The sequence below is a fragment of the Pristis pectinata genome, chromosome 1 (assembly GCF_009764475.1).
Source record: "Pristis pectinata isolate sPriPec2 chromosome 1, sPriPec2.1.pri, whole genome shotgun sequence".
NCBI classification, from domain to species: domain Eukaryota; kingdom Metazoa; phylum Chordata; class Chondrichthyes; order Rhinopristiformes; family Pristidae; genus Pristis; species Pristis pectinata.
In genome coordinates, this window is record NC_067405.1 from 147999789 (window position 1) to 148018038 (window position 18250).

Here is an 18250-nt window from a genome sequence, read left to right on the forward strand (position 1 = left end):
TTTGCTCCAGATTCCAGCATCTTCAATCTCTTGTGTCTCCACTACAATAACTGTCTTGTTTATACATCCTTCCTATACATCCTTCCTGTACATCTGTTCCTCCATCTCCCTGTTGGGAGCCCTGTAGTGTAACCCCACCAGAGTGATCGCACCTTTCTTATTCCTGAGCTCTACCCACATTGCCTCACTGGGTGAGCCCTCCACGATGGCCTCTGCTGGGACATTCTGCCTGATCAGTAATCAGCTCCTCCACCTCTCTGTCATGTCTGAAACATCGAAACCCTGGAAGGTTGAGCTGCCAGTCTTGCCCGTCTCTCAACCAAGCTTGGCACCATTTTTTCTGTAGCTTCCCTCCCACCGACATTAGGCTGAAACGTCTGTAATTACCAGGCTTTTCCCTGATGCCCTTCTCATGGGGGACCACATCTGATGTTCTCCAGTCATCTGGTACCTCACATGGATCCCATTTGGTCCTGAGGATTTATCCACCTTTAAGCCCGCCAAGGCATCAGGTACCTCCTCTTCCTTTACAGAGACCTGCACCAGACTTTCACCTTCCCCCTCACATCACCTCCGGTTTGTCCTGTTTGAAAGGTGAAGCCCAGGAGCAGCTGGGCCATCTCACTGCGGTGCGGTGGACAACACTGCCTGCGTGATCCTCGACACTGGGTCCAGTGGCTATCCTACTGAATCCAGGAGCAGCCGGGCCATCTCACTGCAGTGCAGTGGACAACACTGCCTGCGTGATCCTCGACACTGGGTCCAGTGGCTACCCTACTGAATCCAGGAGCAGCCGGGCCATCTCACTGCGGTGCGGTGGACAACACTGCCTGCGTGATCCTCGACACTGGGTCCAGTGGCTATCCTACTGAATCCAGGAGCAGCCGGGCCATCACACTGCACTGCAGTGAGACAACACTGCCTGCGTGATCCCTGACACTGGGTCCAGTGGCTATCCTACTGAAAAGAAAACCTGCTCCATTACCTGGTGGTTGGAGGTTCACGGCAGGTCCCGCTCCCACCCTCAACTTCACCAAGTCGATGATTCTATGTGATTTTACCGTCTGTTAGTTCCATAAGTTCAACAAAAATAGCCCAACCTTCCTGGAGCATGGAAAAGCAGAAGCCACAGAGAACATACAGCACAGGAGCAAGCCCTTCGGCCCACCATGTTGTGCCTAATCCCTTCTGCCTACACAAGGTCCACATGCCTCCATTCTCTGCATGTTCATGTGTCTACCTAAGAGCCTCTTAAAATGCTGCCATCGTATCTGCCTCCACCCCCACCCCAGGTAGCGCATTCCAGGCACCCACCACTCTGTGTAAAATACTTACCCCGCACACCTCCTCTGAACTTTCCCTCCTCTCACCTTAAATGCATGCCCTCTGGTATTAGACATTTCGACCATGGGAAAAAGATACCGGCTGTCTACTCTATCTATGCCACTATAATTTTATAAACCTCTATCAGGTCTCCCCTCAGCCTTTGCCGCTCCAGAGAAAACAACCCAAGTTTGTCCAACCTCTCCTTATAGCTCATGCCCTCTAATCCAGGCAGCATCCTGGTGAACCTCTTCTGCACCCTCTCCAAAGCCCCCACATCCTTCCTGTAACGGGGCGACCAGAACTGAATACAACCTAACCAGAGCTGCAACATAACTTCCTGTTCAAAATCAGTGCCTCGACTAATGAAGGCGAGCGTGCTGTACGCCTTCTTTACCACCCTATCAACCTGTGCGGACACTTTCAGGGAGCAGTGGACGTGGACCCCAAGATCCCTCTGTACATCAGCACCATGAATGGTCCCTTTACATTTGAAGATATTAATCGAAACTTTCAACAAGTCTTCAGCTGAAGCAGATATCTGAACGGTGAGCTTCTCATTCCCTTTCCCAACACTCCACCCCCACCATCTCCCCGCCCTTCCCCCTGCCCCCCCCCATCTGCCCCTACCTGGCCTCAGCTCCACTCACTTCTCCTCTCGTTCTGCACCCACCCACCTCCTCCCCCTCCCAATCCTGACTCACTCCGGACATGATCTGCCATTGTACGAAGGTGTCATGGATCACGGCAAACTATGGTATCAGACGCATTCCCCACAGCCCTCACCAGCCGTACCCACGTCTCCCGATGTCTGTACGTCCGTCAGTGTGAACCTGAAGAACAACCTGAAGAGACCCAGGACTGAGCAATAGAGAGGAATCACAGGGGAGACATCTTGGTCGGCACGGACTAGTTGGGCCGAAGGGCCTGTTTCCGTGCTGCAGACTCTGTGACTCTAAATGGAAGCAAGGGTTCATGGGGCAGCTTCAGCCACCCATCCCTGCCCCATCTCCCACACCAGCAGCACACGGCCAGCCAGGTCCAACAATGTGCTGGTGTCAACAAAAGTGCCGAAGGGAAGAAAGTTTCGATAATCCTGGCTCAGGGAGTCCTCAACCTTCAGCTTACCTCCCTCCTGAATTTACCAGTAACCCTCATCCAACAAAACTGTGTAGAGGGAGCTTCACCCTGTGTCTGACCCCGGGAGTGTGTGACGGGACGGTGCGGAGGGAGCTTCACCCTGTGTCTGACCCCGGGAGTGTGTGACGGGACGGTGCGAAGGGAGCTTCACCCTGTGTCTGAGCCCGCGAGTGTGTGATGGGACGGTGTGGAGGGAGCTTCACCCTGTGTCTGAGCCCGCGAGTGTGTGATGGGACGGTGTGGAGGGAGCTTCACCCTGTGTCTGACCCCGGGAGTGTGTGACGGGACGGTGCGGAGGGAGCTTCACCCTGTGTCTGAGCCCGCGAGTGTGTGATGGGACGGTGCGGAGGGAGCTTCACCCTGTGTCTGACCCCGGGAGTGTGTGACGGGACGGTGCGGAGGGAGCTTCACCCTGTGTCTGACCCCGGGAGTGTGTGACGGGACGGTGCGGAGGGAGCTTCACCCTGTGTCTGAGCCCGGGAGTGTGTGACGGGACGGTGCGGAGGGAGCTTCACCCTGTGTCTGAGCCCGGGAGTGTGTGACGGGACGGTGCGGAGGGAGCTTCACCCTGTGTCTGACCCTGGGAGTGTGTGACGGGACGGTGCGGAGGGAGCTTCACCCTGTGTCTGACCCCGGGAGTGTGTGACGGGACGGTGCGGAGGGAGCTTCACCCTGTGTCTGACCCCGGGAGTGTGTGATGGGACGGTGCGGAGGGAGCTTCACCCTGTGTCTGACCCCGGGAGTGTGTGACGGGACGGTGCGGAGGGAGCTTCACCCTGTGTCTGACCCCGGGAGTGTGTGACGGGACGGTGCAGAGGGTATCTGTCCCATCCTCTCAAGCACACACAAAGGATAAAAATCAAAAGAACTAAAGAGCTGTTAATAAATCTCGAAACTGTCAGCGCAGAGCCCCTGCCCAATGAGAAGTAATCACTCTGTTGCATGCCTCAGATTTTTCGTTTCAATCAGCCATGTCTGTACTCCTCCTGTGTATTTACTTACGTTGTCATTGGCAACAACACATACACTCAAGCCCACAGGGGTGTAGCTGGCTGCTGTTCCATGTCTACACAGGTTATTCACGGAGGAGGGTGCGTCGGTGTCTCTGAGACTGGATCCTGAATTGGATGTGTGTTTAATCATCTGTTGGGTCGATAGGTCTGACTGCAAACTCTGCTCTCGACCTCCCACTTAACCGTCTCACTCAGTGTAGCCCAGAGATTCTCAAACTATCAGAGTGTTTCATGAGCTTGGAAAAACAGAAACCACTTTAATGAAAGTTTTCAACAAATTTTCAACTGGAGGTTCATCCAAACCATGTCACTGCCTGTCCCTTGCCTAGTGCTCCACCCCACCAATGCTGCACTCCTCCCATTCCTCCTCCCTGTCCAGTACCAACCCACGGGCTGTCACTGAGGAACGAAAGGTGCGGCTGTTGTTTGGGAACAGCCCAGTTAGGGAGGCAGGGTGAGGGAGGTGGAGGTTGCTGGAGCCTTTATCACAGTGAGAGCGACACACCTAACTAACACAACAGTGTGTGGCAACTGGCTCCCCGCTCCTCCCCTCCCTCTTGGTCAATCGATCTGCCCAACAGGAACGAATAACTGGCAGGTTTTGATTTTTTTGGTGCATTTAATGTGCCTGCTTTCCTTACCCTGCCTGTGTTGATGGAGCTGTCTGTCTGTCGTTCCCCTCTCACACCCACTCCCGAAAGTGACAGAGGATACGGGGGCTCCCAGCTGATGATCAGACAGTTGGTGGTGAAGGGACTGTCACCACCCCCCCACTCCACCCCACCCTCGTACGGATGGGGGGGGGGGGGGGGGGGGGGGTGGCCAGATCTAGCCAGGGCTCAGTGCATGGGTGTGGATAAGCTTCAGGTAGCCCTACAACCCTCATTAACCCAGGGGGATTCAGGTGACATTTCCCTTCACACCCATGGACTCCCAAGCCGTCCGTCATTCCTACATTCAGACTGCGAGAGGTTGCAGCCCCCGTCTGAGTGTTTGAAGGGGCTGCTCCTCAGGTCTGCTTCCAATTCAGCCCCACGCTAATGATCTTCAGGCACCCAGTGCAGGGTGGGGGGGGGGGGGGGGGGGGGGGGGGGGGGGGGGGGGGGGGGGGGGGGGGGGGGGGGGGGGGGGGGTCGGCCAGGGGAATCGCCTCATCGGTCTGCTCCTGGGCCTGGCCACGGTGGCCACTCACAAGACGGGCGTTCCGCCCGAGCCGACTGCCTGCCCCATTCTGGGGATATGTCCCTGGAGAGGGAGCAGGCAGTGTCCACTGACTCTCAGGAGACCTTCTGGGGCCAGTGGGCACTGGAGTGTGTCCTGGACAGGGATGACGATGTTGTAATTTGAATTTTGGAAATAATGCACATATTGTAAATATATAAATAATCCTCTTTTCATAAAATATCTATGGTAGTGTAGCGGTTAGCGTAACGCTGTTACAGCGCCAGCAACCCGGGTTTAATTCCCATCGCTGTCTGTAAGGAGTTTGTACGTTCTCCCCGTGTCTGTGTGGGTTTCCTCCGGGTGCTCTGGTTTCCTCCCACATTCTAAAGCCGTACGGGTTAGGAAGTTGTGGGCATGCTACGTTGGCACCGGAAGTGTGGCGACACTTGCGGGCTGCCCCCAGAACACTCTACACTAAAGGTGCATTTCACTGTGTGTTTCGATGGACATGTGACTAATAAAGAAATCTTATAAATAAATCCTCTTTTGTTAAAATAAATGCAAAAGGGAAGGCAAGCAGCTGGAGATGAGGAGAGTGAACAAGGCGACGGGGATGAGGTGACAGTCTGTCTGAAAGTTCATCCTTTGAGTGAGGAAGGGGAGAGCGATCTACGGAGGAGGGGTCCCACCCACTGACCCCCACCCCTGCCCACCTTGACTTCAAGCAGCAACATTCACTCTGGGACATTCTCACACTTTCACACACAGACACAACTGCTCACACCCAGAGGTGAACTAGGTCTAATCCACAAACTCCTTCCCACATCTTCCCCCCCTCCCCCTCCCTCTCACCCCACCCCCTCCCCCCACTCCCCCTCACCCTCCCCCCCCCCCCCCCAACTCTTTCACAGACAGCTCCTGACGTTGGGCTAATTGAACCTACAACTGACGGACCCCTCGGTAACCAAGAGGTAAATGAGTCAACTCTGTCTACACTTGTCGCTGCCTCGGTAAAGCAGCCGGCATAATCAAAGACCCCACCCACCCTGGACATTCTCTCTTCTCAACCCCCCCCCCCCCCCCCCCAGTGGGCAGAAGATACAGGATCCTGAGGGCACGTCCCACCAGGCTCAAGGACAGCTTCTACCCCACTGTGATAAGACTATTGAAGGGACCTCTCACACGCTAAAGACGGACACTTGATCACCCAGTCTACCTGGTCGTGGCCCCTGCACCTTACTGTCTGCCTCTGTAACTGAGACACTTTACTCTGCACTGTTTCCCTTCTACTGCCCCGGTGCACATCTGTCTGGGGGACGGGCATCTCGTGTGACAATACTAAACTAATGACCACTACAGCAGGGGGGGGACGGCCCGAACGATCCTCCCCACCTCACCCCCCCCCCCACCACCCCCCACCCCCCACCCCCGGTTACCTTGCAGCGCGCACTTCACGCTGTCGATATCGACCCCCTCCTCCTCCTCCTCCTCCTGGGCGCCGCCGACCCGGGACATGCTCACCGCTGCCCCCTCCGCTCCGCTCCGCTCCGGCCGCTCACCCCTCTACCTGCTCCGGCGCCGGACCCTGCGAGCGCTGAGAAACCTCCGGCGCGCCGGCGCTGCTCCCGACAGGGTGGCTCCACCCCGCCCAGCATATCCCGGCCGCTCGCCCGGCTCCCACCCTCGGTTACACATTCCCCGCTTAAACAAACTTTCTCAGTGCGGGGCTGCAGGAAGGCGGCGACTGAGGGGCAGAGCCAAACATTGTGCGGAGAGGAGGGCTCCAGGCTCCGCCGCTCCCCCGGTGCACGTCTCCCTCTGACCGGGGCACCGGCTCACAAAACAGCGCCCAGAGGCTTCATTCCGCCCACCCCGGCAGTCGTCAAAGGGTCTGCAGGGTGATTCTCCTCGGCAGCTTCCCCTGCGTGTGTGGTGTGTGTAAGAGAGTGGTGTGTGATAGGTGTGTGTGTGTGTATGCTGTATGTGTGTGAATGGTGTGTGTAAGAGAGTGGTGTGTGATAGGTGTGTGTGTGTGTGTATGCTGTGTGTGTGTGAATGGTGTGTGTAAGAGAGTGGTGTGTGTGTGAGTGGTGAGTGTGTATGTGTGTGCTGTGTGTGAGAGTAGTGTGTGTGAGAGAGGTGTGTGTGTGAGTGGTGTGTGTGTGTGAGTGGTGAGTGTGTGTGAGAGAGAGAGGTGTGTGTGTGAGTGGTGAGTGTGTATGTGTGTGCTGTGTGTGTGTAAGAGAGTGGTGTGTGTGAGAGATGTGTGTGTGAGAGGTGTGTGTGTGAGTGGTGAGTGTGTATGTGTGTGCTGTGTGTGAGAGTGGTGTGTGTGTGTAAGAGAGTGGTGTGTGTGAGACAGATGTGAGTGTGTGAGTGTGAGTGGTGTGTGTGTGTGTGAGTGCCACGGGGACTGTGCCCGCCTGTACCCTCAGTGCTCCTGCAGTGTTCAGCCTGTCACCAGACGCTGAGCTGGGATGGTGACACCAGTCCTCTGCAGGGAGGGCGCGGTAACCGTGGTAACGGCGGGGTCGGAAACAGATCAGCCTCATCTCCTGCTCACTTCCCGAAGCAGCACAGGGGGGAGGGAGGAATATGTTCCCTTCCCTCCCCACCCCAGGGTGCTGCCCCTCACTGGGGGACGGGTCCCCCCACCCCAGGGTGCTGACCCTCACTGGGGGACGGGTCCCCCCACCCCAGGGTGCTGACCCTCACTAGGGGACGGGTCCCTCCCCACCCCAGGGTGCTGACCCTCACTGGGAGACAGGTCCCTCCCCACCCCAGGGTGCTGACCCTCACTGGATGTCTCCTCCCCGTTTACGAATCTTCCCTCTCCTCGTTCTCTGAGAGTCCTTGAGCTACACCCAGCATTGGCCACACCACCTACATCAAAAATCCCTAAACACATTCACCTTCAAGTTCCTGTTTCCACTGTAAATTACTCTGTTCCTTCCTAATAGCTTCCCCCAATGTACGGATTGCTCAATTAATCTGTGAGCGTTGCCATAAAATCTCGATCCTTCCCCTTAACTCATCTGTTTGCAGTGGTTGCTAAAGTACACAGTTGGAGCCATGGCCTTTTAGAGTCACGTGTTGGTTTTGCATCAAACCACGTACTTTGAATATTTCCCACTGCATGTTTGCAGGTTTGCAGGCTGGATTACTGAAAGAATGCTGCACTGTTGAAGGTCATACAGCACGGAAACAGGCCCTTCCGCCCAACTCGTCCATGCTGACCAAGGTGTCTTCCCGGGCTAGTCCCTTTTGGCTGCATTTGCTATTGGAATTGGTTTATTCTTGTCACTTGTACAGTGAAAAACTTGTCTTGCATACCAATCGTACAGATCAGTTCATTACACAGTGCATTGAGTTAGTACAGGGTAAAACAATAACAGAATACAGAGTAAAGTGTCACAGCTACAGGGAAGTGCATTGCAGGTAGACAATAAGGTGCAAGGTCATAACGAGGTAGATTGTGACCCATAAACCTCTAAACTTTTCCGACCCATGCACCTGTCCAAATAGCTTTTAAACATTGCAGTTGTACTTGCCTCAACCACTTCCTCTGGCAGCTCGTTCCATATCCCCACCAATCTCTGGGTGAAAATCTTGCCCCTTTAAATCTTTCCCTTCTCACCTTAAACCTGTGCCCCTCTAGTTTCAGACTCCCCTACCCTAGGGAAAAGACTGTTACCACCCACCTTATCGATGCCCCTCATAATTTTATAAACCTCTATAAGGTCACCCCTCAACCTCCTTCGCTCCAGGGAAAACAGCCCCAGCCTGTCCTGATAAGAAGCCCTCGAGTCCCAGCAGCATCTAAGGAAGATTTCACAAGGCGGTACATGGAACAAGCTGCCAGAGGAAGTAAAGGATGCGGGTACAATTACAACATCTGAAAGACTATTGGACAGGTCCATGGGTAGGAAAGGTTTAGGGGGACATGGGCCAAACTCGGGCAGATGGGACCAGTTCAGTCAACCCGGTCGGCATGAATGAGATGGGCCAAAGGGCCTGTTTGTGTGCTGTATAACTCTGTGACGGTATTGAAGGTGAGCTCATTCCTCCCCAATATGCTGCTCTGGATTTATCCCTCAATCATGCTATAGAAACATAGAACATAGAAAAACTACAGCACAATTCAGGCCCTTCAGCCCACAAAGCTGTGCCGAACGTGTCCCTACCCTAGAAATTACTAGGCTTACCCATAGCCCTCTATTTTACTCAGCTCCATATACCCATCCAACAGTCTCCTGAAAGACCCTATCGTATCAGCCTCCACCACCATTGCCGGCAGCCCGTTCCACGCACTCACCACTCTCTGAGTAAAAAACTTACCCCTGACATCTCCTCTGTACCTAGTCCCCAGCACCTTAAACCTGTGTCCTCTTGTGGCCACCAATTCAGCCCTGGGGAAAAGCCTCTGACTATCTACCCGATCAATACCTCTCATCATCTTATACACCTCTATCAGGTCCCCCCTCATCCTCCAAGGAGAAAAGGCCGAGTTCCCTCAACCTGCTTTCATAAGGCATGCTCCGCATTCCAGGCAGCAGCCTTGTAGATCTCCTCTGCACCCTCTCTATGGCTTCCACATCTTTCCTGTAGTGAAGCGACCAGAACTGAGCACAATACTCCAGTGGGCTCTGACCAGGGACCTATATAGCTGCATATGGTGACACTGTCTGGTTACAATCCTGCCATTTGTAGGAGCTTGCTGATCACACGTTCTTGCTGCATCTCCTGCCTCTACACGGGGCTTGGACACTCACACAGTGACTATGCTCGTGGATGGGATCAATAGATTGACAGTATTTTTTACACCAAGGGAACTGGAGCACAAGCATTTCCTTACAGCGCAGATGACCATTCAGCCCATCGTGCCTATGCCAGCTCTCTGAGCAATCCCACGGATTTCTCTGCAATCGGTTCTGTCTCACATTCCCATTACTTCTTCTCCCACCCCCGATTCTCCCACAATTTACAGCAGCAAATTAATCTACCAACCAGTGCTACTTTGGGGTGTGGGAGGAAACCAGAGCAATGGCGGGAAACCCACACAGTCACAGGGTGAACGTAAGTACTAGGAGCAGGAGTAGGCCATCCGATCCATTAACACAAGAGGTTCTGCAGATGCTGGAATCTGGAGCAACACACACAAAATGCTGGAGGAACTCAGCAGGTCAAGCAGCATCCACGGAGGCAGCCATACGGCACAGTAGCGTAGCAGTTAGCGTAATGCTATTACAGCGCCAATGACCTGGCTGATTTGGCTGTGGACTCAGATCCACCTACCTGCCTTTTCCCCATAACCCTTAATTCCCCAACTATGCAAAAATCTAACTGTGTCTTAAATATATTTAATGAGGTAGCCTCTACTGCTTCCCTGGGCAGAGAATTCCACAGATTCACTACTCTCTGGGAAAAACAGTTTCTCCTCATCTCCATCCTAAATCTATTCCCCCAAATCTCAAGGCTGTGTCCCCTAGTTCTAGTCTCACCTACCACTGGAAACAACCTTCCTGCCTCTATCTTATTTATCCCTTTCATAATTTTATGTGTTCCTATAAGATCCCCTCTCATTCTTCTGAATTCCAGCGAATAGTCCCAGGTGACTCAATTTCTCCTCACAGACTAACCTCCCTCATCTCCGGAATCAACCTGGTGAGCCTCCTCTGTACTTTAGCCACCCTTTTCTGCTTTATATAATTATAAAAACTTTTACTACCTGTTTTTATATTTTGTGCTAGTTTACTTTCATAATCTGTCTTCCCTTTCCTTATTGCTTGCTTAGTGGTTCTTTGTTGCTTTTTAAAGTTTTCCCAATCTTCCAGTTTCCCACTACTCTTGGCGGCTTTGTATGCCTGAGCTTTTAGCTTGATGCCTTCTCTTATTTCCTTAGTTATCCGCGGCTGGATCTCCCCACCCTTACTGCCTTTGCTTTTAACTGGAATATACTTCTGTTGAGCACTGTGAAAAATCTCTTTGAAAGTCTTCCACTGTTCCTCAACTGTCCCACCATGTAGCCTGTGTTCCCAGTCTACACTAGGCAACTCCTCCCTCATCCCGTGTAGTCTCCCTTGTTTAGGCACAATACACTGGTTTTAGATCGAACTATTGCACCCTCCATTTGTATGACAAATTCAATCATACTCTGATCACGCTTTCCAAGAGGATCCCTAACTACAAGATCGTCAATTTTGCACAGGACCAGATCTAAGGTAGCATTTCCCCTTGTAGGTTCACTAACATGCTGTTCATGAAAGCTATCCCAGATGCATTCTATGAAGTCCTCTTCAAGATTGCCTTGACCAACTTGATTCGCCCAATCCATGTGGAAGTTAAAGTCCCCCATGACACTGCCGTTCCATTCTTACATGCATCAAATGTTTCTTGGTTTATTGCCTGTGCCACCGTAATGTTATTATTAGGAGAACATGCAAACTCCACACAGACAGCACCCGAGGTCAGGATCAAACCCATGTCCCTAGAGCTGTGAGGCAGCAGATTTGCTCACTGCGTCTACTCCTCTTCCTGTTTGATAAGATGGACTCTTGACCTCACAATCTACCTCATTGTGACCTTGCACCTTATTGTCTGCCTGCACTGCACTTCCGTGTAGCTGTGACACTTTATTCTGCATTCTGTTATTGTTTTACCTTGGACTGCCTCAATGCATTGTGGAATGAATTGATCTGTATGGGCGGCATGAAATACAATGTTTCTCACTGTATCTCGGTACGTATGACAACAATAAACCAATTCATTTATATAATTTATCCATCACTGAAGATCCCCACCATCCTCTTCTCACTGCTACTGTCAGGCAGGAGGTACGGAAGCCTGAAGTCCCCACACCACCGGGTTCAGGAACAGCTACTTCCCTTCAACCATTCGGTTCTTGAACCAACCTGCACAACCCTAATCACTACAGTTTAGCAACTCCATGACCACCTTGATCACTTTGCACTAAAGTGAACTTTTTTTTGTTCTAATTATGTTCTTTCTTGTGAAAAATTGTGAATAATTCATATTTAATTTATGTTTTTGGTATTGGTATTGGTTTATTATTGTCAATTGTACCGAGGTACAGTGAAAAACTTGTCTTACAAACCAATCGTACAGGTCAATTCATTACACAGTGCAGTTACATTGAGTTAGTACAGAGTGCATTGATGTAGTACAGGTAAAAACAGTAACAGTACAGAGTAAAATGTCACAGCGACAGAGAAAGTGCAGTGCAATAAGGTGCAAGGTCACAACAAGGTAGATCGTGAGGTCAGAGTCCATCTCATTATATAAGGGAACCGTTCAATAGTCTTATCACAGTGGGGTAGAAGCTGTCCTTAAGTCTGGTGGTACGTGCCCTCAGGCTCCTGTATCTTCTACCTGATGGAAGAGGAGAGAAGAGAGAATGTCCCGGGTGGGTGGGGTCTTTGATTATGCTGGCTGCTACACCAAGACAACGAGAGGTAAAGACAGAGTCTAAGGAGGGGAGGCTGGTGTCCGTGATGTTCTGGGCTGTGTCCACAACTCTCTGCAGCTTCTTGCGGTCCTGGGCAGAGCAGTTGCAGTACCAAGCTGTGATACATCCAGATAGGATGCTTTCTATGGTGCATCGGTAAAAGCTGGTGAGAGTCGAAGGGGACAAACCAAATTTCTTTAGCCTCTTGAGGAAGTAGAGGCGCTGGTGAGCTTTCTTGGCTGTGGCATCTACGTGATTTGACCAGGACAGGCTGTCGGTGATGTTCACTCCCAGGAACTTGAAGCTCTCAACCCTCTCAACCTCAGCACCATTGATGTAGACAGGTGCATGTACACCGCCCCCTTTCCTGAAGTCAATGACCAGCTCTTTAGTTTTGTTGACATTGAGGGAAAGGTTGTTGTCATGACACCATTCCACTAAACTCTATCTCCTTCCTGTACTCTGACTCATCGCTGTTTGAAATACGGCCAACAACAGTGGTATCATCTGCAAACTTGTAGATGGGGAGTTAGAGCAGAATCTGGCCGCACGGTCATGAGTGTATAGGGAGTAGAGTAGAGGGCTGAGGACGCAGCCTTGTGGGGCACCAGTGTTGAGAATAATCGTGCCGGAGGTATTGCTGCCTATCCTCACTGATTGCGGTCTGTTTGTTAGAAAGTCAAGGATCCAGTTACAGAGGGAGGTGTTGAGTCCTAGGTCTCGGAGGCTGGTGACAAGCTTGCTTGGAATTATTGTATTGAAGGCAGAGCTGTAGTCAATAAACGATAGTCTAACATATGTGTCTTTACTGTCCAGATGCTCCAGAGCTGAGTGAAGGGCCAGGGAGATGGCATCCGCTGTAGACCTGTTTCGCCGATAGGCGAATTGTAATGGGTCCAGGTTGTCTGGGAGGCTGGAGTTGATGCCTGCCATGACCAACCTCTCAAAGCACTTCATGATGGTGGATGTCAGAGCCACTGGTCGGTAGTCATTGAGGCATGTTACCTTGCTTTTCTTTGGTACCGGGATGAAAGTGGTCTTCTTAAAACAGGAGGGAACCTGAGATTGAAGCAGGGAGAGGTTGAATATGTCCGCAAATACTTCTGCCAGCTGATCAGCACAAGGTCTGAGCACGCGGCCCGGGACACCATCTGGGCCAGGTGCTTTCCTTGTGTTTACTCTCCGGAAGACTGATCTTACGTCCTCCACTGTGATCACAGGCTCAGCTGCGTTAGTGGCTGTCAGAGTGGATGGTGACAATCCACTTCCCATTTGTTCAAAATGTGCATAGAATGCGTTAAGTTCATCAGGAAGGGATGCGCTGTTGTTAACTATGCAGCCCGACTTTGTCTTGTAGCCTGTTATAGCATGTAAGCCCTGCCATAACTGGCGGCTGGTCAGGGACTCTATTTTGAGTTGGTATTGTCTCTTGGCATCCCTGATAGCTTTCCGAAGGTCATACCTCAATTTCTTGTGCAGATCAGGATCACCAGATTTGTGTGCAGCAGTCCTCTCCTTCAGTAGGAGTGGATCTCCTGGTTCATCCATGGTTTCCTGTTTGGGAACACCCGTATTGTCCTCTTTGGTACACAGCCCTCCACACACTTGCTGATTTCTTGTGAATGCTGCTTATCTGATGCTCTGTGCCTGTGATGCTGCAAGTAAGTTTTTCATTGCACCTGTGCACACATGGACTTGTGCAGATGACAATAAACTTGACTTTGACTTTGACTGTGACTTGGATTGAGAATGGTCAACAGACAGAGCAGGAATAAATTGGTCATTTCAGGGATAAGAGGCTATGATGAGTGGGATACCACGGGATTAGCGCTGCAGCCCCAGCTGTTCACAATCCACGTCAATCAGAATCAGAATCAGGGTTATCATCACTGACATACGCAGTACAGTGCAAAGACATCAAAATTTTTATAAATTACAAAATAAATAAACAGTGCAAAACAAGGAATAATGAGGTAGTGTCCATGGGTTCACAAGTCAGAGACGCAACAGATTCTGCAGATGCTGGAATCTGGAGCAAATAATTTCTCTCCATAGATGCTGCCTGACCTGCTGAGTTCCTCCAGCACTTTTTGTGAGTGTTCATGGGTTCATGGACCATTCAGAAATTTGATGGCGGAGGGGAAGAAGCTGTTCCTGAATCGTTGAGTGTGGCTCCTGTACCTCCTCCCCGGTGGTAGTAACGAGAAGAGGGCATGTCCCAGGTGGTGAGGGTTCTCAGTGATGGATGTCACCTTCTTGAGGCACCGCCTCTCGTGTTACGAGTCAGCAACAAAAGAAACACACCGAGTCATGTATAAGTGTTAAAAACTACTTTATTAATAACTACTTATGATAATAAGAAAAATAAAAGTAAAAACGTTAGAATGTTAGAGGTAAAAATGTTAAATCTTAAACATTAACCCCAAAAACTAAACTTGAAGTGTGTGTGTGGCAAATTCCCAAACTCCAAGTCCAGGAATGGTTCTTAAAGTTCAGTTCAGCAAGCCATAAGGTGAAACGTGAACAAAGGCTTCTTCAAAACCACCGTTAACTGAAGACAAAACGTAGAGAGAAAATAGAGAGTAATTACGAAATCCAAATGTTCCATGATGGAACCCAAACGACACCTCAGTGTTTACTCAGCAGTGACCACTCCACTGCATCTTCCTCACCCTGAAAGGCACTCGAAGCGTGGCCGTCCACACAAATACCTGTTTCCTTCTACAGGTCAACGACAAAATGGACTCCACCGGATTACTCCAAAAATCCATACGTGGATTGTAGTGACAGGCACAGTTACTGCTTTTCATGCATCGATAGAGACCAGCAGGCTGGTGTCTCTCTTTCTCTCTCTCTCTCCTCTCCTCTCTGACTGACTCTGACTGACTGCTTCAAAAATGTCATTACGTCCTTTATCTTCTGTTGTCATAACCATGCCACACACACACACACAATGCTCTATCTTAAAGGGACATTCACCAATAGTAAACTAGTCTGCAACACTTGAAGGTGTCCTCGATGGCGGGGAGAGTTGTGCCCGTGATGGAGCTGGCTGAGTCTACAACCTTCTGCAGCCTCTTGCGATCCTGCGCATTGGAGCCTCCATACCAGGCGGTGATGCAACCAGTCAGAATGCTCTCCACCGTACAGGTTTAGAAACTTGCAAATCTTTGGTGACATACTGAATCAATTCAAACTCCTAATGAAGTAGAGCTGCTGGCGTGCCTTCTCTGTGTTAGGTCCAGGATAGATCCTCTGAGATGTTGATGCCCAGGAACTTGAAGCTGCTCACCCTTTCCACCGCTGACCCCTCAAAATAATGATTTGGAAATTAAATAAAACTTCAGATGTTGAGAATCTGAAATAAAAACAAAAGTGGTGGATACAGTCAGCAGGTTAGGCTGCATCCGTGGAGATGGAAACACCCTGGTCCACTCTGGGGTGGCTGTGGCCTTGTTCCAGAGATGGCTAACGTTGCCATGCTGATGTGAATGTTCAGGACAGCTGCTTTATTCTCAGTGTGTCTCCTGCCCTGAGCCTCATTGAGCAACAGGTCGAGTTTTCACTTGATCTTGTGATGGAGCAAAGGTGCCCAGCCCAGTGTCACTGGCAGGCCCAGGGCAAGTTTAAACTTGAGTGATTGTTAAACTTAAGCAAGGCAAACCGAAATGGAGTGGGCTGAACTACTGTAGAATTGAATGAGTACGGTGTTGCCAACATCCTGGGATGTCTCAACCCTCCTCGCTGCCAGTGAGGTCAAGAAGTAGAAACAGGAGTTGACCAATCAGCCCCTTGAGCTTCACCTCTCAGCAGGACCAGAGCCGACACTGTCCATAGAACCATAGAACCATAGAGCACAAAACAGGCCCTTCGGCCCACCATGTTGTGCCGTCCATCAAACCACCCTCACACTACCTAACCCTTTCCTCCCGCACATCCCTCTATCTCACATTCCTCCATATGCCTATCCAACAAGCTCTTGAACCTGTTCAATGTATCTGCCTCCACCACCACCCCAGGCAGTGCATTCCATGCACCAACCACTCTCTGGGTGAAAAACCTCCCTCTGACATCTCCCTTGAACCTCCCACCCACAACCTTAAAGCCATGACCTCTCGTCTTGAGCATTGGTGCCCTGGGAAGGAGGCGCTGACTGTCTATCTATTCCTCTCAATATTTTATATACCTCTATCATGTCTCCTCTCATCCTCCTCCTTTCCAGTGAATAAAGCCCTAGCACCTTAAGCCTCTCCTCATATTCAATACTCTCCAATCCACGCAGCATCCTGGTAAATCTCCTCTGCACCCTCTCCAACACCTCCACATCCTTCCTATAATGAGGCGACCAGAACTGAACACAGTACTCCAAGTGTGGCCTAACTAGAGTTTTGTAAAGCTGCATCATCACCTCGCGGCTCTTAAACTCAATCCCGCGACTTATGAAAGCCAACATCCCATTGGCCTTCTTAACTGCTCTTTCCACCTGTGAGGCAACTTTCAATGAACTGTGAATATGAACCCCCAGATCCCTCTGCTCCTCCACACTGACAAGTACCTTGCCGTTCACCCAGTACTCTGCCCTGCAGTTTGTCCTTCCAAAGTGTACCACCTCACACTTCTCCAGATTGAACTCCATCTGCCACTTGTCAGCCCAGCTCTGCATCCTATCAATATCCCTCTGTAAGCTCCGACAGCCCTCCACACTATCCACAACACCGCCTATCTTAGTGTCGTCTGCAAACTTACTAACCCAGCCCTCCACCCCCTCATCTAAGTCATCTATAAATATCACAAAAAGTAGAGGTCCCAGAACCGATCCCTGCGGGATACCACTAGTCACTGCCCTCCAATCCGAGGGCACTCCTTCCACCACAACCCTCTGCTTTCTACATGCAAGCCAATTCCTAATCCACACAGCCAAGCTTCCTTGGATCCCTTGGCCTCTGACCTTCTGAAGAAGCCTACCATGAGGAACCTTATCAAATGCCTTACTAAAATCCATGTAAACCACATCCACTGCACTACCCTCATCAATCTTCCTGGTCACCTCCTCAAAGAACTTGTGAGGCAAGATCTTCCCTTCACAAAGCCATGCTGGCTGTCCCTAATCAGTCCATGATTCTCAAAGTGTTCATAAATCCTATCCCTTAGAATCCCTTCTAACAGCTTACCCACCACAGACGTGAGACTCACCGGTCTATAATTCCCTGGCCTATCCCTATTACCTTTTTTGAACAAGGGGACAACATTCGCAACCCTCCAATCCTCCGGCACCACCCCCGTAGACAACGAGGACTCAAAGATCCTTACCAGCGGTTCAGCAATCTCCTCCCTAGCCTCTCGAAGCAGCCTGGGGAAAATCCCGTCAGGCCCCGGAGATTTATCTGTCTTAATATTACTTAACAACTTCAACACATCCTCTCTCTTGATATCTACAACCTCGAGAACATTACCCTTACCAGCACTCCCTTCCGCATCATCAAGACCCCTATCCCTGGTGAATACTGAAGAGAAGTACTCATTGAGAACTTCTCCCACTTCCGCCGCCTCCAGGCAAATTCTCCCACCTTTGTCCTTAATCAGACCTACCTTCACCCTAGCCATCCTCCTACCCTTCAAGTACTTGAAAAAGGCCTTGGGATTTTCCTTAACCCTACTAGCCAACGCCTTTTCATGTCCCCTTCTAGCTCTCCTTAGCCCTTTCTCAAGTTCCTTCCTCGCTACCCGATATTCCTCACGGGCCCTGTCTGAACCTTGCTGCTTATACCTCACGTATGCTACCTTCTTCTCCCTAACAAGTCGTTCCACCTCTCTCGTCACCCACGGTTCCTTCACCCTGCCATTCCTTCTCTGCCTCACCGGGACATATTTATCCCTAACATCCTGCATAAGATCCCTGAACATCAACCACATCCCCATGGTACATTTTCCTTCAAAAAGGACATCCCACTTTACACTCCCAAGTTCTCTCCTTATAGCCTCATAGTTCGCCCTTCCCCAAATGAAAAACCTCCATCCTCTCTGCACCTGTCCCTGTCTATGACAATTTTAAAGGTTATGGAACAATGGTCACTGTCCCCCAAATGCTCACCCACCAATAGATCCTTCACCTGTCCCGGTTCATTTCCTAAAACTAGATCTAACA

The 18250-nt window shown here is 50.9% G+C and overlaps 1 protein-coding gene across 1 annotated transcript in view; it reads right to left on the bottom strand.

Annotated features, from left to right (window-relative positions):
• LOC127572882 (nesprin-2-like) overlaps positions 1-6617 on the bottom strand; it is a 139628-nt gene extending 133011 nt beyond the window's left edge. The window contains exon 1 of the mRNA XM_052020634.1: positions 6077-6617. Coding sequence (XP_051876594.1) covers positions 6077-6155 — 79 coding nt within the window. The 5' untranslated portion in view covers positions 6156-6617. The remainder of the gene's footprint in view (positions 1-6076) is intronic.
• Positions 6618-18250: the final 11633 nt, after the last annotated feature.